Raw genomic sequence first — 23766 nt, 5'->3', positions numbered from 1 at the left:
TTTTACAACAGTCACTGAAATACACTAACAGTATGATGGAAGTTCCAGGTGTCAGGGGGCATGAAGTGCGTGAAATTACCAAAACTAGAGAGAAGGATCTTGGGAAAGTGAAAGGTCCCCATAAGTCACCTGGATGAGATGGTGTACACCTGAGGGTTCTGAAAGAGGTGGCTGGTGGAGGTATTAGTAATGATCATTCAAGAATCACTAGATTCTGGAATGGTTCCAAAAGACTGGTAAATTGCAAATTTCACACTACTCTTCAAGACAGGAGCGAGGTAGAAGAAAGGAAACAATAGGCCAGTTAGTCTAACCTCAATGGTTATTAATGATGAGGTCTCAGGGTACTTGGAGGCACATGAAAAAATAAGCTACATTCAACATGGTTTCCTCAAGGGAAAACCTTGCCTGACAAGTCTCTTGGAATTATTTGAAGAAATAACAAGCAGGATAGACAAAGGAGAATTGGTAGATGTTGTGTACTTGGATTTTCAGAAGACCTTTGACAAGGTGCCACACATAAGGCTGCTTAACAAGGTATAAGCCCATGGCATTACAGGAAAGATTTTAGCATGGACTAAGCAGTGGCTGAATGGCAGGAGACAAAGAGTGAGAATAAAAGGAACTTTTCTGGCTGGCTGCTGGTTAGTGGTGTTCCACAGGGGTCTGTGCTGGGTCTGATCCTTTTTACATTATACAGTATGTCAGTCATTTGGATGATTGAATTGATGGCTTTGTGGCAAAGATTGCAGATGACATGAAGATAGGTAGAGGGGCAGGTAGTTTTGAGGAAGTAGAGAGGCTACCTATGGACTAAAAAAATTAGGAGAATGTGCAAAGAAATGGCAGATGGAACACAGTGTCAGGAAGTGTATGCTCATGCACTTTGGTAGAAGAAATAAAAGGGCCGATTATTTTCTAAATGGAGCGAAAATACAACAACTGAGGTGCAAAGGGACCTGGGAGTCTTCGTGCAGGATTCCCATAAAGGTAAATTTGCAAGTTGAGTCTATTGTGAGGAAGGCAAATGCAATGTTGGCATTCATTTCAAGAGGACTAGATATAAAAGAAAGGATGTAATGTTGAAACTATATAAAACCCTGGTGAGGCCTCACTTGGAGTATTGTGAGCAGGTTTAGGCCCCTTAGAAAGGATGTGCTGAAATTGGAGAGGGTTCAAAAGAGGTTCACAAAAGTGATTCCAGGATTAAATGGCTTGTCACATGAAGAGCGTCTGATGGCTCTGGGCCTGTATTCACTGGAATTCGGAAGAATGATGGGAGACCTCACTGAAACCTATTGAATGGTAAAAGGACTTGATAGAGTGGATCTGGAGAGGATGTTTCTTATGGTGGGAGAGTCTAAAAGCAGAATTCACAGCTTCAAAATACAGGAGTGTCATTTTAGAACAGAGATGAGGAGGAATTTCTTTTGCCACAGAGTGGCAAACCTGTGGAATTCTTTACCACAGGCAGGTGTGGAGGCCAAGCCTTTATATTTATGGAACAACAACACACACAAAATGCTGGTGGAACACAGCAGGCCAGGCAGCATCTAAAGGAGAAGCACTGTCGATGTTTCGGCCCGAAACGTTGACAGCGCTTCTCCTATAGATGCTGCCTGGCCTGCTGTGTTCCACCAGCATTTTGTGTGTGTTGTTGTTTGAATTTCCAGCATCTGCAGATTTCCTCGTGTTTGCTCTTTATACTTACGGCAGAGGTTGATAGATTCTTGATTGGTCAGGGCAGAAGGGATATGGGGCTGAGAGGAAAATCGATCAGCCATGATGAAATGGTTGAGCAGACTCAATGGGCCAAATGGCCTAATTTTGCTCCCATATCTTATGGTCTTATGGTCATTGGAAATTGTTCCATGATCAGGCTTGGGTTAGAAACATAGAAACATAGAAAAAATTACAGTACAATACAGGCCCTTTGGCCCACATGCGGTGCTGAACATGTACTTACTTTAGAAATTACCTAGGTTTACCCATAGCCCTTGATTTTTCTAAGCTCCATGTACCTATCCAGGAGTCTCTTAAAAGACCCTATTGTATCCACCTCCACCACTGTCGCCAGCAGCCCATTCCACACACTCACCACTCTCTGTGTAAAAAACTTACCCCTGACATCTCCTCTGTACCTACTCCCCAGCACCTTAAACCTGTGCCCTCTCATGCTAGCCATTTCAGCCCTGGGAAAAAGTCTCTGACTATCCACACGATCAATGCCTCTCATCATCTTATACACCTCTATCAGGTCACCTCTCATCCTCCGTTGCTCCAAGGAGAAAAGGCCGAGTTCACTCAACCTATTCTCATAAGGCATGTTCCCCAATCCAGGCAACATCCTTGTAAAACTCCTCTGCATTCTCTCTATAGTGTCCACATCCTAAATCTCCTCTGCACTCTCTCTATAGTGTCCACATCCTAAATCTCCTCTGCACTCTCTCTATATTATCCACATCCTAAATCTCCTCTGCACTCTCTCTATATTATCCACATCCTAAATCTCCTCTGCACTCTTTCTATATTATCCACATCCTAAATCTCCTCTGCACTCTCTCTATAGTTTCCACGTCCTAAATCTCCTCTGCACTCTCTCTATAGTTTCCACGTCCTAAATCTCCTCTGCACTCTCTCTATATTATCCACATCCTAAATCTCCTCTGCACTCTCTCTATAGTTTCCATATCCTAAATCTCCTCTGCACTCTTTCTATAGTGTCCACATCCTAAATCTCCTCTGCACTCTCTCTATAGTGTCCACATCCTAAATCTCCTCTGCACTCTCTCTATATTATCCACATCCTAAATCTCCTCTGCACTCTCTCTATAGTTTCCACATCCTAAATCTCCTCTGCACTCTCTCTATATTATCCACATCCTAAATCTCCTCTGCACTCTCTCTATAGTTTCCACGTCTTAAATCTCCTCTGCACTCTCTCTATATTATCCACATCCTAAATCTCCTCTGCACTCTCTCTATATTATCCACATCCTAAATCTCCTCTGCACTCTCTCTATATTATCCACATCCTAAATCTCCTCTGCACTCTCTCTATATTATCCACATCCTAAATCTCCTCTGCACTCTCTCTAGTTTCCACGTCCTAAATCTCCTCTGCACTCTCTCTATATTTTCCACGTCCTAAATCTCCTCTGCACTCTCTCTATATTATCCACATCCTAAATCTCCTCTGCACTCTCTCTATATTATCCACATCCTAAATCTCCTCTGCACTCTCTCTATAGTTTCCACGTCTTAAATCTCCTCTGCACTCTCTCTATAGTTTCCACGTCCTAAATCTCCTCTGCACTCTCTCTATATTTTCCACATCCTAAATCTCCTCTGCACTCTCTCTATATTATCCACATCCTAAATCTCCTCTGCACTCTCTCTATAGTTTCCACGTCCTAAATCTCCTCTGCACTCTCTCTATATTATCCACATCCTAAATCTCCTCTGCACTCTCTCTATAGTTTCCACGTCCTAAATCTCCTCTGCACTCTCTCTGTATTATCCACATCCTAAATCTCCTCTGCACTCTCTCTATAGTTTCCACGTCCTAAATCTCCTCTGCACTCTCTCTGTATTATCCACATCCTAAATCTCCTCTGCACTCTCTCTATAGTTTCCACGTCCTAAATCTCCTCTGCACTTTCTCTATATTATCCACATCCTAAATCTCCTCTGCACTCTCTCTGTATTATCCACATCCTAAATCTCCTCTGCACTCTCTCTATAGTTTCCACGTCCTAAATCTCCTCTGCACTTTCTCTATACTATCCACATCCTAAATCTCCTCTGCACTCTCTCTATAGTTTCCACGTCCTAAATCTCCTCTGCACTTTCTCTATATTATCCACATCCTAAATCTCCTCTGCACTCTCTCTATAGTTTCCACGTCCTAAATCTCCTCTGCACTTTCTCTATATTATCCATATCCTAAATCTCCTCTGCACTCTCTCTATATTATCCACATCCTAAATCTCCTCTGCACTCTCTCTGTATTATCCACATCCTAAATCTCCTCTGCACTCTCTCTATAGTTTCCACGTCCTAAATCTCCTCTGCACTCTCTCTGTATTATCCACATCCTAAATCTCCTCTGCACTCTCTCTATAGTTTCCACGTCCTAAATCTCCTCTGCACTTTCTCTATATTATCCACATCCTAAATCTCCTCTGCACTCTCTCTGTATTATCCACATCCTAAATCTCCTCTGCACTCTCTCTATAGTTTCCACGTCCTAAATCTCCTCTGCACTTTCTCTATACTATCCACATCCTAAATCTCCTCTGCACTCTCTCTATAGTTTCCACGTCCTAAATCTCCTCTGCACTTTCTCTATATTATCCACATCCTAAATCTCCTCTGCACTCTCTCTGTATTATCCACATCCTAAATCTCCTCTGCACTCTCTCTATAGTTTCCACGTCCTAAATCTCCTCTGCACTTTCTCTATATTATCCATATCCTAAATCTCCTCTGCACTCTCTCTATATTATCCACATCCTAAATCTCCTCTGCACTCTCTCTGTATTATCCACATCCTAAATCTCCTCTGCACTCTCTCTATAGTTTCCACGTCCTAAATCTCCTCTGCACTCTTTCTATATTATCCATATCCTAAATCTCCTCTGCACTCTCTCTATAGTTTCCACGTCCTAAATCTCCTCTGCACTCTCTCTATAGATGCGGGTTGATGGATGGTAAGGCTCGAAGGGCTGGAAGGCCTGTTCCACATTTCATCTCAATAAATAAATAATATTAGATCAACAATTGAACAAAACAAATTAAAATGACATCAAGCAGTGGTAATAGAGAAAAATATCTTTTCTCACCTGATTGCAGCAATCACCAATGAGAAATCTTTGATCCGATTGTATGCCTCTCCTTGATTAATTCTGCAGGGTCAAGAATAAGCAGGACATGAATTTACCATCAGCATATCAACTGTTATCTTTTGTTCAATCCCTGCAACATTGTACGAAATTCCAGCAGACAGTGAACATATAGGTAAACTATGCAGTGAGAAAAAATGGGACACTCAGATGGAGACATACGAGACTGCAGATGCTGAAACATGGGGCAAAAAGTTAAATACAGTACTGGAAGAACTGTGGATCAGAATCAGCCTTAATAAGAAGCCAGAAGGCACACATTCAATGATTCAGGCACAGCTTCTCCCCTCTGCCACCCGATTTCTGAATGGACATTGAACCCTTGATCCCTATATGTCCACTCAGAAATCAGATGGCAGAGGGGAAGAAGCTGTTCCTGCCCATTGAATGTGTGCCTTCTGGCTTCTGTACCAGCATCTGTGAAGAGAAATGGACAGTCGACATTTCAGCTAAATAGGAACAGCAGAATTATTATCAGAATCAGAATCAGTTTTAATATCACAGGTACATGATGTAATGGCATCCTTAATGACACACACTGTATTTTTCAGGCATCACTCCTTGACGATGTCCTGAATACTATGGAGGCTAGTGCCCATGATGGAACTGACTGTGTTTACAACTCCCCGCAGTTTATTTCGATCCTGTGCTGTAGCCCCCACCCTGTACTAGATGGTGATGATCTGGAATCAGAGAGTCTGCACTCTCCACCAACCATACTTTTACACAACTCCTATGTAAATCCTATTTTCTTGTTCTTCCCTCCCCAACCCCAACCATTCTCTTCAACTACTCCAGATTCTATCACTCACTGGGAGCAAGTTACAGTTACTATTCACTGCTTTGTCTTTGGGATGTGGAAGGAAAGTGGTGCACCTGAGTGAGGGGATCCCACCTGGTCACAGGGAGAATGTGCAAACTCCACACAGACAGCAACCAAGGTCAGGATTGAACCTGGATTTCAGCCACAGTGAGGCTGTGGGTCTCCTAGTGGTGCCACTCTGCCTTCATCATCGTACTTAATCTGGAATCGGGAAGGCTGTGATGGGTATATATCAGACGATGAGGAGATGTTCCCTGAGCTAGTGTTGGAATGTCCGAATGGGGAGTGAAAATAAATAGGCTCATGTTTGGGGTCCGAACAACTGTGTTCCATGAAGAAATAAGAGTTTCTGCAGATGCCAGAAATCTTGAACAACATACACAAGATGATGGAGGAGCTTGGAAGGTTGCGCACCATCTATGGAGGGAAATACTAGGCAGAGGTCCAGGCCAAGAACCTTCACAGGGATGCTTCTGGAAATGAAGGGGTTAATATATGAGGAACGTTTGGCAGCTTCAGACCAGTACTCACTGGAATTTAGAAGCATGCGAGGGGATCTCATTGAAACCTACCGAATGTTGAAAGAGCAAGATAGGGTGGATGTGGAGAGGATGTTTCCTATGGTGTGGTATCCAGAACTAGAGCGCACAGCCTCACTGAACCCTGCCGAATGTTGAAAGGACCAGATAAGGCGGATGTGGAGAAGATGCTTCCTATGGTATCTAGAACTAGAGAGCACAGCCTCAAAATTGAGGGATGACCCTTTAGAACAGAGGTGAGGAGGAATTTTTTTAGCCAGAGAGTAGTAAATGTTTGGAATGCTCTGCCACAGACTGTGATGGAGGCCAAGTCCATGTGTATATATTTAAAGTGGAAGTTGATTGTTTCCTGATTGGTCAGGGCATCAAAGAATATGTCGAAAAGGCAGCTGTGTGGGGTTGAGTGGGATCCAGGATCGACCATGATGGAATGGTGCAGCAGACTGAATGGCCTAATTCTGCTCCTATGTCTTATGGTTACAGAGAGAACAGGCAAACTCCACACAGACAGCATTGGAGGTTAGAATTGAGCTCTGGTCCCTGGTGCAGTATTATGACAATGTTGCTGCTCATGGAGGAAAAAAAAGTTTTTTTTGAAATCACAGATATATTCAGCTACTAGAATTTAAATCGTTACCATGACAGGATTTGAACTCAAGTCTTGAAAATGATGGTTCAAAACGCTGGCTGCAAGTCCAGTGGCTTAACCATCACCTGAAAACTGAGCCCAGAAGGTAGTGATGGACTCAGCCTGAAGATGAACTGCTTACACAAGAACGTAATCGCGTATGAGAGAATGGCTTCTCACCCGTTGTCAGTGGTCAAAGCAGTTAAGCTGCCATGTTTGTAGAAGTCGAGGGCATAGGCATTAAGTGGCGTATGTCTGCCCTGTGTGTCGTAGTACTTCAAAGGCAGAGTGGGAATGTTGCTCGTATGAATTCCAAGTGTGCGGAAGATAATCTGAAAATAATAAGATGTATATCCATGCTTTAGTTGTGCAGCAGCAACTTTGATTTCTTTCTCAGCCAGCTCTATCACAGGCACTAGCCACCCCACCATTGACGACTTCTTCTAAAGGCAATGCCTCAGAAAGGCAATCATGAATGACCCTCACCATACAGGACATGCCCTCCTCTCATCATGCTATTGGTGAGGAGGTACAGGACTCCAAAAGCTCACATTCAACATTTTTGGAACAACATCTTCCCTCTACCATCAAATTTCTGAATGTTCCACTAACAGTACTTCACTATTTTGCCCTCTTTTAACACTATTTATTTTTAATATATATTATTATTGTAAATTATTAGAATTTTTATGTGTTGTACTGTACTGTTGTTGCTAAACAACAGATTTCTATGAGACCATAAGCCAAAGGATCTGAAGTAGACCATTCAGCCCATTAGGTCTGCTCCACCATTCCATTTAATTTATTATCCCTCTCCACCCCATTCTCCTGCCTTCTCCCGGTAACCTTTGATGCCCTTACCAATCAAGAACCTATCAATTCCTGCTTTAAATATACCCAATGACTTGGCATCCACAGCCACCCGTGGCAGTGAATTCCACAGATTCACCACCCTCTGGCCAAAGAAATTCCTCCTCATCTCCATTCTAAAGAAACATCCTTGTATTCTGAGGCTATGCCCTCTGGTCCTAGACTCCCCCACTATTGGAAACATCCTCTTCACATTCACTCTATTCAGACCTTTCATGAGATACATCAGTATTAATAAACCTGACTCTGATACTTAACTCATTTCCAATAGAAATTTCTGATCATAAATAATTTAGTCAGGATTAGTTCTAAAGAATAGACGATATCATTGCTCTCCCCAGGTCACAGGTTCTCTTGGAGGGTAGATCTACAGAGATGTTGACATCCAGATCTGAGTGTCAACACCTCTGAAGATCTATCCTGGGCCCAACATAGTAAAACAATTACAAAGAAGCTATACTTTACTGTCTTATAAGTTTGAGGACTTGCTATGTCATCAAATTTATACAGATGTACTGCAGAGAGCATCTTAACTGGTCACATCACTGTCTGGTCTGGAGAGGCCACTGCACAGGATCAGAAAAAGCTGCAGAAAGTTGTAAACTCACATCCTGGGCACTCAGCCCCCCCATTTTTGAGGACACCTTCAAAAGGCGGAGCCTAAAAAAGGCAACATCCATCATTAAGGGCCCCCATCACCAAGAACATGCCCTCTTCTCATTGCAGTCATCGAGGAGGTGGCACAGGAGCCTGAAGACACACAACGTTTTAGGAACAGCTTCTTCCCCTCAGCCATCCGATTTCTGAATAGACAATGAACCCATGTATGCTACCTCATTACTTTCACTTCTTATTTTTACTCTCTTTTTGCACTAATTATACAACTTAATTTTTCTATATATGAAGTATGTTTCTTATTGTAATCTGTAGTTTTTAGAATGATGTACTTCAATATACTGCTGCCAAAAAACAACATATTTCAGGACACATACCGGTGCTGTAAGCCTGATTCTGATTCTACAAATTTTAATCTCCCCACATTCTCATTACTCCCCAGAATTTGACTATCACCTACATGCTAGCACCTAATTAACTTTCCAACCAGCACTCCCTAGGAATGTGGGGGGAAATCAGAGCACCAGACTAGAAATTCCTATAGTCATGGGGAGGACATGCAAACTCCACACAGATAGTACCTGAGGTCAGAACTGAACCCAAATCTCTCACACTGTGAGATGTCAACCCTACTACTGACGGAATATTCCCCAGGCTGCTCCACGAGGTGAGGGAAGAGATTGCCGAGCCTCTGGCTAGGATCTTTATGTCCTCGTTGTCCACGGGAATGGTACCGGAGGACTGGAGGGAGGCGAATGTTGTCCCCTTGTTCAAAAAAGGTAGTAGGGATAGTCCGGGTAATTATAGACCAGTGAGCCTTACGTCTGTGGTGGGAAAGCTGTTGGAAAAGATTCTTAGAGATAGGATCTATGGGCAATTAGAGAATCATGGTCTGATCAGGGACAGTCAGCATGGCTTTGTGAAGAGCAGATCATGCCTAATAAGCCTGATAGAGTTTTTTGAGGAGGTGACCAGGCATAGAGATGAGGGTAGTGCAGTGGATGTGATCTACATGGATTTTAGTAAAGCATTTGACAAGGTTCCACATGGTAGGCTTATTCAGAAAGTCAGAAGGCATGGGATCCAGGGAAGTTTGACCAGGTGGATTCAGAATTGGCTTGCCTGCAGAAGGCAGAGGGTCATGGTGGAAAGAGTACATTGAGATTGGAGGGTTGTGACTAGTGTCCCACAAGGATCTGTTCTGGGACCTCTACTTTTCGTGACTTTTATTAACGACCTGGATGTGGGGGTAGAAGGGTGGGTTGGCAAGTTTGCAGATGACACAAAGGTTGGTGGTGTTGTAGGTAGTGTAGAGGATTGTCGAAGATTGCAGAGAGACATTGATAGGATGCAGAAGTGAGCTGAGAAGTGGCAGATGGAGTTCAACCCGGAGAAGTGTGAGGTGGTACACTTTGGAAGGACAAACTCCAAGGCAGAGTACAAAATGGCAGGATACCTAGTTGTGTGGAGGAGCAGAGGGATCTGGGGGTACATGTCCACAGATCCATGAAAGTTGCCTCATAGGTAGATAGGGTAGTTAAGAAAGCTTATGGGGTGTTAACTTTCATAAGTTGAGGGATAGAGTTTAAGATGCAATGTAATGATGCAGCTCTATAAAACTCTAGTTAGGCCACACTTGGAGTACTGTGTCCAGTTCTGGTCGCCTCACTATAGGAAGGATGTGGAAGCATTGGAAAAGGTACAGAGGAGATTTACCAGGATGCTGCCTGGTTTAGAGAGTATGGATTATGATCAGAGATTAAGGGAGCTAGGGCTTTACTCTTTGGAGAGAAGGAGGATGAGAGGAAACAAGATAGATGTGTACAAGATATTAAGAGGAATAGACAGAGTGAACAGCCAGTGCCTCTTCCTCAGGGCACCACTGCTCAGTACAAGAGGACATGGCTTTAAGGTAAGGGGAGGGAAGTTCAAGGGGGATATTAGAGGAAGGTTTTTCACTCAGAGAGTGGTTGGTGCGTGGAATGCACTGCCTGAGTCAGTGGTGGAGGCAGATACACTAGTGAAGTTTAAGAGACTACTAGACAGGTATATGGAGGAATTTAAGGTGGGGGGTTATATGGGAGGCAGGGTTTGAGGGTCGGCACAACATTGTGGGCCGAAGAGCCTGTAATGTGCTGTACTATTCTATGTTCTACTAGCTGTGATGCTTGAAATTCTCTGGAATCATGTGTCACCTTATGGATTCTCACAGCCAACTTGATTCAATTGTGGCTCTAAACCAGTAAATCAGATTCAGATTTATTTATCACACGTATATCAAAGCAGACAGTGAATTGCATTGCTTGTGTTAACAAACAACACACCCAAGAGTGTACCCGGGACCATACTTCTGGCACCAACACAGCATGTCCAAAATGCTCAACAAAACAACACAGAACACCTAAACAACAAAAGCAAATCAAGCCCTGTTTAGAATTATTTATCATATGTTCATCGAGATATAGGTACATTGAAATGTGGTGTTTGTGTTAATAACCAACACAACCTAAAGATGTGCTGGGGGCAGCCAATGGGTGCTGCTCTACATATTCTAGCACCAAAATACTTACAGTATTTGTCAACATGGAGCAGATAGCAAGTATGTAAATCAAGCGGGAGCAAAAGATGTTGGGAATGGCGAGGGTGGAATTGAATTGAATTGACTTTATTACTTACATCCTTCACACACACGTGGAGTAAAAATCTTTATGTTACATCTCCGTCTAAATGTGCAATGTGCAATTTATAGTAATTTGTAATAAATAGAATGTACAACAATATAACATAGAAATACAGTTGTATCAGCATGAATTAATCAATCTGATGGCCTGGTGGAAGAAGCTGTCCTGGAGCCTGCTGGTTCTGGCTTTTATGCTGGTTACTGTTTCCCAGATGGTAGAAGCTGGAACAGATTGTGGTTGGGGTGACTCGATTCCCCAATGATCCTTCCAGCCCTTTTTACACACCTGTCTCTGTAAATGTCCTGAATCATGGGAAGCTCACACCTACAGATGCACTGGGCTGTCCGCACCACTCTCTGCAGAGCCCTGCGATTAAGGGAGGTACGGTTCCCAAACCAGGCAGTGATCAGTCAGTCAGGATGCTCTCAGTTGAGCCCCTGTAGAAAGTTCTTAGGATTTGGGGGCCCAAACCAAACTTCTTCAACTGTCTGAGGTGAAAGAGATGCTGTTATGCCTTTTTCACCTCACAGCCGATATGTACAGACCACGTGAGATCCTCGGTGATGTTTATGCCAAGGAACTTAAAGCCGTTCATCCTCTCAACCCCAGATCCATTTATGTCAATAGGGGTTAGCCTGTCTGCCATGGGAAGAGTGCGAGACAAGTGGCAGAGAAGAAATCCTCTCTCCCTTCCCCTTTTCCCAACCATGTTTCCCCTCTCCCTGCCCCCTTCCCACTTTCAATCTACAAAAGAGACCCATATCAGAATCAGTTTTATTATTACTCATATACATCATGAATTTTTTTTGTGGTAGCAGTACAATGTAATGCATAAAATTTCTACAGTACTGTGCAAAATTCAGCTATATATATGTGCATAAAATTTGCATAGTACTGTAGCATGTCAACAACACCAGCAGTAAAAACAACAGAACAAAACAAGACAGCAACAGTAAAACACCCCATTGCCCACGGTTGCTAGTAACTTACTTGATCTATATCACAACACTTGAACAGGTCATGGTCAGTGTGACCGGACAAGCTGGCGAACGGTGACACTGCTGTGACCGGACCATTTAAGTATTTGGACAACTCTGCGGTGAAATCGTCTCCCTCCTGCTCCTGGGGATGTGGAAATGCTGGGAAGAGAAACATTAATACCTTGGCACATTCACAGTGCCTGAAGTAACCTTCAAGAACACACATTACCACAAGTCTATAAAACATAGAAGCTGAATTAAAACATTTGGCTCATCAATATCCTTACTCAATCAAGAACCTATCAAACTCTGCTGTAAATATACCCAATGACTCGGCTTTCACAGTCATCCGTGGCAATGAATTCCGCAGATTTACCATCATCTGGCTAGAGGAATTCCTGCTCATCTCTGTTCTGAAGGGAAAGTCCTCTGGACCTGCCCAGTGTAGGTAGAAGGCACTTTTACCTGCTACCATTTGATCTTTGCTTACATGACTCAGAAAGAGGCCATCTGGCCCAACTATATCTGCTGGTCCTTTAGTGGAGCTCAAATCTTATCCAATAACCCCTCAATATTCAACTAGTAAAAACTCTCAATGGGCAAGCCCCTGTTCATAGAGCATATGGAACAGTACAAACCATTCAGCCCACAAGTTCCATACTTAACATGAATCCAAATGAAACTAAATCACTTCTGCCTTTGTGTGATCCATATCTCTCCATTCTCTGCATAATATTTTGTCTATCTAAAGATTTATTTGTTACACGTACCTTGAAACATACGCAGAAATGTATCAGTTACATCAATAACCAACACAGTCAAATATGTGCTAGGGACAGCCTGCAAGTGTTACCATATTTCTGGCATCAACATTGCATGCCCACAACTTACTAACCCTAACCTGTATGTCTTTGGAATATGGAAGGAAAGGAAACTGAAGAACCTGGTTGAAACCAAAAGAGATGGGAGCAGAATTAGGCCATTCATCCCATCGAGCCCACTCCACCATTCCATCATAGCTGATCCATTTTCCCTTTCAACCTCATTCTCCTTCCTTCTCCACATAGCCTTTCATGCCCTGACTAATCAAGAATCTATCAACTTCCACCTTAAGTATACCCAATGACATGGCCTCCGCTGACACCTGAATTCCACAGATTCACCACGCTCCAGCAAAAGAGATTCCATCCCATCTCTGTTCTAAACAGAAGTCCCTCTATTCTGAGGCTGTGTCCTCTGGTCTTAGACTCCCCACTATAGGAAACATCCTTTCCACATCTACTCTACCTAGGCTTTTCACCATTCAGTAGGTTTCAATGAGATCCCACTCATTCTTCTAAATTTCAGCGAGTACAGGCCCAGAGCTATCAAACTCTTCTCAAACGCTAACACTTTCATTTCCAGAATCATTCTTGTGAACCTCCTCTGAAACCTCGCCAACAGCTACACATCCTTTCTTAGATAAGGGGCCCAAAACTGCTCATGATACTTCAAATGAGGCCTCAACAGTGCCTTAAAAGCCTCAGCACTTCATCCTTGCTTTTATATTCCAGTCCTCTCAAAATGAATGTTAACATTGCATTTACCTTCCTCAGCAATGACTCAGCTTGCAATCTAATCTTTAGGGAATGCTGAATGAGAACTCCCAAGTTCCTTTGCACCTTTGGTTTTCAAACTTTCTGCTCATCTAAGAAAATAGTCTACTGTTTTCTTCCTTCTACCAAATTGTATAACCATATACTTCTCTGTATTCCATTAACTACTTCTTTGCACATTCTCCTAATTTGTCTAAGTCCTTCATGGTCTCGTGAGGGTCTAGTGAGATGGAGGAACTGAGGGAAATACATGTTAGTTGGGGAGTGGTGTTAGGTAAATTGAAGGGATTTAAGACAGATGAATCCCCAGGGCCAGATGGTCTACATCCCAGACTGCTTAAGGAAGTAGCCCAAGAAATACTGGATGCATTAGTGATTATTTTTCAAAACTCCTTAGATTCTGGATTAGTTCCTGAGGATTGGAGGGTGGCTAATGTAACCCCACTTTTTAAAAAAGGAGGGAGGGAGAAACCGGGGAATTATAGACCTGTTAGTCTGACATTGGTGGTGGGGAAAATGCTAGAGTCGGTTATCAAAGATGTGATAACAGCACATTTGGAAAAAGGTGAAATCATCGGACAAAGTCAGCATGGATCTGTGAAAGGAAAATCATGTCTGACGAATCTTATAGAATTTTTTGAAGATGTAACTAGTAGAGCGGATAGAGGAGAGCCAGTGGATGTGGTATATTTAGATTTTCAAAAGGCTTTTGACAAGGTCCCACACAGGAGATTAGTGTGCAAACTTAAAGCACATGGTATTGGGGTTATGGTATTGATGTGGATAGAGAATTGGTTGGCAGACAGAAAGCAAAGAGTGGGAGTAAACGGGACCTTTTCAGAATGGCAGGCAGTGACTAGTGGGGTACCGCAAGGCTCAGTGTTGGGACCCCAGTTGTTTACAATATATATTAATGATTTAGACGAGGGAATTAAATGCAGCACCTCCAAGTTTGCAGATGACCGAAGCTGGGCGGTGGTGTTAGCTGTGAGGAGGATGCTAAGAGAATGGAGGGTGACTTGGATAGGTTAGGTGAGTGGGCAAATTCATGACAGATGCAATTTAATGAGGATAAATGTGAGGTTATCCACTTTGGTTGCAAGAACAGGAAAACAGATTATTATCTGAACGGTGGCCGATTAGGAAAAGGGGAGATGCAACGAGACCTGGGTGTCATTGTACACCAGTCGTTGAAGGTGGGCATGCAGGTATAGCAGGCGGTGAAAAAGGCAAATGGTATGTTGGCATTCATAGCAAAAGGATTTGAGTACAGGAGCAGGGAGGTTCTACTGGAGTTGTACAAGGCCTTGGTGAGACCGCACCTAGAGTATTGTGTGCTCTGAGGAAAGATATTCTTGCCATAGAGGGAGTACAGAGAAGGTTCACCAGATTGATTTCTGGGATGAAAGGACTTTCATATGAAGGAAGACTGGATCAACTAGGCTTATACTCACTGGAATTTGGAAGATTGAGGGGGGGATCTTATTGAAACGTATAAAATCCTAAAGGGATTGGACAGGCTAGATGCAGGAAGATTGTTTCCGATGTTGGGAAAGTCCAGAATGAGGGGTCACAGTTTAGGGATAAAGGGGAAGCCTTTTAGGACCGAGATGAGGAAAAACTTTTTCACACAGAGAGTGGTGAATCTGTGGAATTCTCTGCCACAGGAAACAGTTGAGGCTGGTTCATTGGCTATATTTAAGAGGAAGTTAGATATGGCCCTTGTGGCTAAAGGGATCAGGGGCTATGGAGAAAAAGCAGGTACAGAGTTCTGAGTTGGATGATCAGCCATGATCATACTGAATGGCGGTGCAGGCTCGAAGGGCTGAATGGCCTACTCCTGCACCTATTTTCTATGTTTCTATGTCTCCCTGCTTCCTCACCGCTACTGCCGAATCACAGAGCCAGCTCACCTGCTGTGCCACCCATCTTCCTATCATCTGTAAACTTGGCCACAAAGCCAGCAATTCCTCATCCAAATCATCGATTTATAACTGTAATACCTTGGGAAAGGTTTCACTGCCAATGTAATGGTCTTTCTGTAGAAACAGTGTTTGGGTTATGGTTAGAGATAGTGGGTGTTTTGGAATGTGAGATGTCCAATAAGGGAGTGTGTTTTTCATGCTGTGTGCCTGACAGCAGTGTGAGCTGGGTCTTTGATTCAGCGGGAGGGGAAGGGAGAAGACAGTGGAGAGGAGAGGTCATAGGACTCAACCCAGAGCGGGGCCGTGATTCAATGAAGCCCAGGGAGATCAAAAGACGACTTGCGAAGGGAAAACCATGAGCTCCAACTTGTGTACATTCGACTGTTCCATTAAAATGGACCCTTTTCTTCTTTGCTAACGCTTTAGTCAAATTAAGAATTATAAAGCTAAGTCGTTTAATTGTATGGGTGTACTGTCCATTATTTTGTGGTACTAATTTGTAACAATAACGAATCACACAGCATCCACACAAACTCAGGTGGGGGGGTGGGGGGGAGGTTGGATGGGCTTGTGCCTCAATCTCCCATGTTTGGCAGGGCCAGAGATTGTCTTCCCTAGACTAATGCAGCCAATGGAATCAGAGTGTTTCATAACATAAAAAGATGTGGTCCCAACACTGACCCCTGCAGAATCCCACTAGACAGTAGCAGCCAAACATAAAGGGCCCTCTATATCCTCACTCTTTGCCTCCAGCCAATCAGCCACTGCTTCATCCATGCTATTATCTTTCCAGTAATACCATGGGCTCTTATCTTGTTAAGCTGCCTCATGTGTGGCACCTTGTCAGAGGCCTTCTGAAAATCCACATACACAACATCCACTGATTCTCCTTTGTCAATTCTGCTTGTTATTTCCTCAAAGGATTCCAACAGATTTGTCAGGTTAGATTTTCTCTTACAGAAACCATACTGACTTTGGCCTATTTTACCATGTGCCGTCCTTAGTACCCTGAGACCTCATCCTTGGCAATCGACTCCAACCACTTCCCAACCGAAAATGTCAGGCTAACTGGCCTATAATTTCCTTTCTTCTGCCTCCCTCCAATTTGAAGAGTGGAGGGACATCTGCAATTTTCCAGTCCTCAGGAACCATGCCAGAATCTAATGATTCTTGAAAGATCATTACTAATGCCTCCACAGTCTCCCCATCCACCTCTCTCAAAACCCTAGGGTGTAGTCCATGTGACATCCACCTTCAGACCCTTTGGTTTCACAGGCTATTCCCTAGTAATAGCAACTGCGCTCATTTCTACTCTCAGATACTCTCAAACCTCCAGCAAACTGCTAGTGTCTTCCATAGTGAAGACAGATGCAAAATCCATATTTAGTTTGCCTGCTCTTTCCTTGTCCACTATTACTACGTCTCAGTGTCATTTTCCAGTGGTCCAATATCTACTCTTACCTCTCTTTATATCTGAAAAAACCTTTGATATCATTGGCTAGCTTACAGTCATATTTCATCTTTTCCCTCCTTATGGCTTTTTAGTTGCCTTCTGTTTGTTTTTAAAAGCTTCCAATTCCTCTAACTTCCCACTGATTTTTGCTTTATTATATGTCCTTTCTTTTGCTTTTATGCTGTTTTTGACTTCCCTTGCCAGCCTCAATTGCATTCTCCTGCCTTTAGAATACTTCTTTGATGTATCTATCCTGTGATTTCTTGATTGCTCCCAGAAACACCAGCCATTGCTTTTCTGCCATCATCCCTATTAGTGTTTTGTTAGTCACATTATAACCTCCTTACAGACGATGGCAGGACTTAAGCCCTGTCTGCAGATCGCTGCCACTGTAAAGGTTGATACTAACTGCTAAACTACCAAACTGCCCCCTAACAGCCTCTTGAATGATACTACCATATCTGACAACTCGTATCGGACACCCATCACTCTCTGTGATAAAACTTTGCCCCTGAACCTTGCTTCCCTTTCACTTTAATTGCAGCTCTGCTGGGCAAAGATTAATTGATAAGAAAATTAATCAATAACCTATTGAAATTATTTAATCTTTCTGTCATAACATAGATTAAAACCAAAGTTATAATCTAATACTTTAATAACCAGCTGATATATTAGTTATAAAACAAGGCTTGATGTTGACTTTGGCCAGATCTTGTGAGCTGCCCCATTTTGCTGTACAAATTATTTTTGTTGGCCATCTTTAAACTTGTTTCGAAATACAGGTTGAGCAACTCTTATCTGAAATGCTTAGAGCCGGAAGAGTTTCAGATTTTGGACTTTGGAATATTTATATCAATATAATGTGATACCTATAGATAGATCTTTGCCTGTTTCATGATCAGTATACCATTAAGCGACATATGTTTACTCCGACACTGACAAATCCATTCTTTCAATACATATTTGAGATCTTCATTTTCATACAGAGGATTGTACTGTATGTGGAGTAAGCTACCAGATGAATTGATTGAGGTATGCACAACATAGCTCCTAAAAGACAGTTGAACAGGTACATGGACAGAAAATGTTTTGAAGGAAACAGACCCAAAGTAGGAAACAGGTCTGGCTTGGAAATGGCCTATTGGTTGGCATGAACCCATTGGAGAGAAGGGCCTGTTTCTATGTTGTATGACTCAACACTCAATCGCCACTTTATTAGGTACACCTGCTAATATCTAATCACCCAATCATGTGGCAGCAACTCAATGCATAAGAGTATGCAGACATGGTCACGAGGTTCAGCCCAAACATCAGAATGGGGAAGAGATATAACATAAGTGACTTTGTCCATGCCAGATGGGATGGTTTGAGTATCTCAGAAACCATTGATCTCCTGGGATTTTCATGCACAACATTCTCTAGAGTTTACAGAGAATGGTGCAAAAAACAAGAAAAAATCCAGTGAGTGACAGTCCCTTGGTGAAAATGTCTTGTAAATGAGAGAGATTGAAGGAGAATGGCCAGACTGGTTTAAGGCGACAGTAACTCAAATAACCAAGCCTTACAACAATGGTGTGCAGAGAAGCAACTCTGAATTGAACCTTGAAGTGGATAGCCTACAGTAGCAGAAGACAACAACATACAGTCAGTGGCCACTTTATTAGATACAGGAGGGATCCCATGGCCACTGAGTGTGTGACTATGTTTCTGACTAGGCTTTTCCATCTGCTCTCTTGTGGTTTCTTTCCTGCAGAGACTGCCTGAGCTGCTGATAATTCCAAATTTACAACATCTTCAGCTCTCTGACTTTCACAGGGCTGGCCTGCAGAGCCTGATCATCACTGGAGATGCCAGTGATCAATTCAGCTTAAATTAACCCTTTCACGCGTGCCCCGTCAATCCTGGAACCAATCAGGCTATAGCACTTGGAGTCATAGAACACCAGAGTGCAGAAACAGGCCCTTCAGCCCATCTAATCTTTGCCAAAATATTAATCTGCCTAGATCCCGTTGACCTGCACCCAGGACATAGTCAGGAAAGATCTTACTTGTGTTAGTGAGGGGGAGCTTGAATTCAGCCTCTAGGTCAGCCTGCTGGGAGATAGTGAGCAGGAAGTTTCCAAAAACATGGATTGCATTCAGGTTGTATTCATTCACAGACGCTGCAAACTTTTCCGGGAGATCGTCCAGGAATACCTAAGGACAAAACAACGATTGAATAGTGGGGCAGCCAAACTCGATACAAAGGGATTATCCTTAGCTTCCTATCACAAACCAGAGAAAATCTGCAGATTTTAGATTGGAAGATGCTTTGCCGACCACCTATGCTCCATTAGCCAGAAGAAGCGGGATCTCCCAGTGGCCACCCATTTTAATTCTGCTTCCTGCTCCCATTCTGATATGTCAATCCGTGGCCTCCTCTACTGTCAAGATGAAGCCACATTCAGGGTGGAGGAACAATACTTTGTATCCTGGCTAGGTAGCCTCCAACCTGATGGCATGAACATCAATTTCTCAAACTTCCGGTAATGCCCCACCCCTTCACCATTCCCCATCCCCTTTTCCCTCTCTCACTGTATCTCCCTGCCTGCCCATCACCTCTCTTTGGTGATTCACCTCTCTTTTCTTTCTTCCATGGCCTTCTGTCCTCTCCTATTAGATTTCCCCTTCTCCAGCCCTGTATCTCCAAACTTTGACCTGTTATAACATCCGGCTAACCGCTACGCAACCTTAGCGCCCAGCTAAACTGTAAACTACAATAACATCTTATCTTTCTTCTGGACATTTGGCAATCCTCTGAAATGCATATTGTACATTCAGTGGCCACTTTATCAGGTATATTTTCTCATTAATAACCTATCCCTCAAAGTCAGCAAGACGAAGGAATTGGTTGTTGACTTCAGAAGGAGCAGCGGACCACACAACCCCATCTACATCGGTGGTGCACTGGTGGAACACGTCAAAAGCTTTAAGTTCCTCGGGGTGAATATCACAAATGACCTGACTTGGTCTAACCAAGCAGAGTCCACTGCCAAGAAGGCCCACCAGTGCCTTTACTTCCTGAGGAAGCTGAAGAAATTTGGCCTGTCCTCTAAAACCCTCACTAATTTTTATAGGTGCACCGTAGAAAGCATTCTTCTAGGGTGCATCACAACCTGGTATGAAAGTTGTCCTGTCCAAGACCGGAAGAAGCTGCAGAAGGTAGTGAATACAGCCCAGCACATCACACAAACCAATTTTCCATCCTTGGACTCACTTTACACCACACGCTGTCGGAGCAGTGCTGCCAGGATAATCAAGGACATGACCCACCCAGCCAACACACTTTCTGTCCCTCTTCCCTCTGGGAGAAGGTTCAGGAGCATGAAGATTCGTACGGCCAGATTTGGGAACAGCTTCTTTCCAACTGTGATAAGACTGCTGAATGGATCCTGACCCGGATCTGGGCCGTACCTTCCAAATATCCGGACCTGACTTGCACTACCTTACTTTCCCTCTTCTATGTTCTAATTATGATTTATAATTTAAATTTTTATTGTATTTACTTCTATTTGTACTTCAGGGAGCATGAAGCACAGAAACAAAAATCACTGTAATGATTGTACGCTCTAGTATCAATTGTTTGGTGACAATAAAGTAAAGTATTTTTTCTTATTAATGCAAATATCTAATCAGCCAATTATGTGGCAGCAACTTATTGTATTAAAACATGCAGACATGGTCAAGGGGTTCAGTTGTGTTTCAGACCAAACATCAGAATGGGGAAGAAATGTGATTTAAAAGACATTGACCATGGAATGATTGTTGATGCCAGACAGGGTGGTTTGAGAATCTCAGAAACTGCAGATGTCATGCACAACAGTCTCTTGAGTTTACAGAAAATGGTGCAAAAAACTAAAAAAAAACAGTGACCAGCGTTCTGTGGGTGGAAACACCTTGTTAATGAGCGAGGTCAGAGGGAAAAACCAGCCTGGTTCAAGCTGACAGGAAGGTGACAGTAACCCAAGAAACTAAGCCTTACAACAGTGGTGTGCTGAAGAGCATCTCCGGATTCACAGCACATCAAACCTTGAAATGGATGGGCTACGGCAGCAGAAGACCACATCAGGTTCCACTCCTGTAGCAAATAAAATCATCATTGAGTGTATGTTTGTGGTCCACTTCAAGATTCAATGTGTGGTCATTTGAGGTACCATCACCTTCCTGTCAGCTTAAACCAGACTGGCCATTCTCCTCTGACCTCTCTCATTTTCACTGACAGAACTGCCACTCACTGATTTTTTATAAACTCTGGAGACTATTGTGTATGAAAACAATAGTAAGTCTTTCTGAGATTCACAAACCGTCCAGTCTGGCACCAATAATCATTCTCACATTTCTTTCCCATTCTGATGTTTGGTCTGAACAACAACTGAACTTCTTGACCATGTTTTTATGCATTGAGTTGTTGCATGATTGGCTGGTTGGATGTTTGCATTAATGAGCAGATGTAAAGGTATACCTAATAAAGTCTCCACTGAGTGTAATGTTCCAGTTACAGAGAAAGTGCAGTGCTTGCTAGTAGACAAATGACATTCAAAGGCCATAATGTGGTAGAATGCGAGATCAAGAGTTCATCTGTAGTGTACGAGAGGCCCGCTAAAGAGACTTATTGCAGAGGGATAGAAGCTGTCCTTGAGCCTGGAGGTTCTTGCTTTCAAACTTTTCTCTCTCCTGCTCAACAGGAGTGAGGGGAAGGCAGAATGATAAGATGGGAGGACTCCTCGATTATATTGGCTGCTTCATGAGGCACGGTGTATCTTCCCAAACTTCACCTCTGGTGTGTGCCGGTTGAGGAGGGTGGTGGAAGTCTGAGACTGCTTCGTCTGACACTGTCTTTGGCAGGCACGGAGATGGCACTCACCTTGGACTGTCCAAAGGTTGGCTTCCGCTCCCACAAAACTGATGGCAGACGCATCCTCCCAAAGAGATTGGCCAGGATGAGAACTAAGGTCTCCATCACATCTTCTGAAAACACTTTGGAACCTGGTAGGAAGTGTAGGAATGTTAGCCAGAAGCCAGGTGATGAAAGTACCCCTAAATGCCCAGTGGCAGAGACCCAGATCAGCCAATGACTGTGGCGAGGCTTTCATGATATAACGGGCTACAAAACAATGGATGGTATCTCTGGCAACGACCTGCCTTGACAAAGCCATGCTGACTATTTCTAATCATATTATACCTCTCCAAATGTTCATAAATCCTGCCTCTCAGGATCCTCTCCATCAACTTACCAACCAGTGAAGTAAGACACACTGGTCTATAATTTCCTGGGCTATCCCTACTCTCTTTTTTGAATAAAGGAACAACATCCACAACCCTCTAATCCTCCGGAACCTCTCCCATCCTCATTGATGATGCAAAGCTCATTGCCAGAGGCTCAGCAATCTCCTCCCTCGCTTCCCACAGTAGCCTGGGGTATATCCCGTCTGGTCCTATTAACTTGTCCAACTTGATGCTTTCCAAAAGCTCCAGCATCTCCTCTTTCTTAATATCTACATTCTCAAGATTTTCAGTCCACTGCAAGTCATCCCTACAATCGCCAAGATCCTTTTCTGTAGTGAATACTGAAGCAAAGTATTCATTAAGTACCTCCGCTATTTCCTCCAGTTCCATACACACTTTTCCATTGTCACACTTGATTGGTCCCATTCTCTCATGTCTTATCCTCTTGCTCTTCACATACTTGTAGAATGCCTTGGGGTTTTCCTGAATCCTGTCTGCCAAGGCCTTCTCATGGCCCCTTCTGACTGTCCTAATTTTATTCTTAAACTCCTTCCTGCTAGCCTTATAAACTCTAGATTCATATCATTACCTAGTTTTCTAAAGTCATGCTCTTTTATTGTATGATTTGTTAATTGTATGAAGTTTAATTTATTTCAAAACTTTTTTTCTGGGGTGTTATTGGGAATGTGGGGAGAATGAAATGGGAAATGAAATATAACCTACCAGATTCAAAATGGCCTGGAGAGAGGGGACATGGAGAGGATATTTCCATTAGTAGGAAAGTCTCGGATCTGGGGCATTGCCTCAGAATAAAGGGACATCCCTTTAGAACAGGGATGAAGGGGGAATTCTTCTACCATTTCTTCTAAGATTCAGTGGTGAATTTTTGGAATTCACTACTAGAGGGAGCAGCGGAGACCAAGTCATTGGGTGCATTTAAGGCAGAGTTCAATGCATTCTTGATTGTTAAGGGGGTTGAAAAATGATGGGTGGGTAGGTGGGAGAATGGGGTTGAGACAGAAAAGAACCATCAGTGTTCATATGTCCTATGGAATAAAACTGGGCAAGAACAGGCAGGTGATGGTTGGTAGAGACAAGGTGGGCCAGGTCTGTTTCCATGCTCTGTCTGTATATGAGAAGTCCATACTCCAATGGCCCCATAATTCACACAGATACCAAGAAGGCAGCATGGCACAACTTTCATTTGGACAAGGACAATTAATGCTGCCTTGTAAATGATGCCTACATCCCATCACTGAGTAAAAAAAACCATTCAGTGGCATTATTGGAAGGGATGGGAATATTTCCCCATTCCCTCCTTCCACTGTGGACAAGCAGTTGATGGAGACCACTTCAGGAAGTCTGCACACTGGCTGGGCAAGTGTCTCACTTCATCTACCACACCCTGACGTTTCTATAGATACACGGTGGAGAGCATTCTGACCACCTGGTATGGAGGCTCCAATGCACAAGATGGAAAAAGGCTGCA

The 23766-nt window shown here is 43.2% G+C and overlaps 1 protein-coding gene across 2 annotated transcripts in view; it reads right to left on the bottom strand.

Annotated features, from left to right (window-relative positions):
* The window catches only part of LOC132396523 (probable ATP-dependent RNA helicase DDX60), a 165171-nt gene that overhangs the window by 10074 nt on the left and 131331 nt on the right, over positions 1–23766 (bottom strand). For both annotated transcript variants that reach the window (XM_059974118.1, XM_059974119.1), the window contains exons 32-36: positions 21916–22037; positions 19061–19208; positions 12051–12199; positions 7075–7226; positions 4845–4907 (exon numbers count right to left, since the gene is read on the bottom strand). In XM_059974118.1, the coding sequence (XP_059830101.1) occupies positions 4845–4907; positions 7075–7226; positions 12051–12199; positions 19061–19208; positions 21916–22037 (634 nt within the window). The remainder of the gene's footprint in view (positions 1–4844; positions 4908–7074; positions 7227–12050; positions 12200–19060; positions 19209–21915; positions 22038–23766) is intronic.

This window comes from Hypanus sabinus, chromosome 7 (genome assembly GCF_030144855.1).
Source record: "Hypanus sabinus isolate sHypSab1 chromosome 7, sHypSab1.hap1, whole genome shotgun sequence".
NCBI lineage: Eukaryota > Metazoa > Chordata > Chondrichthyes > Myliobatiformes > Dasyatidae > Hypanus > Hypanus sabinus.
This window is presented reverse-complemented; position numbering and strand designations above follow the sequence as displayed.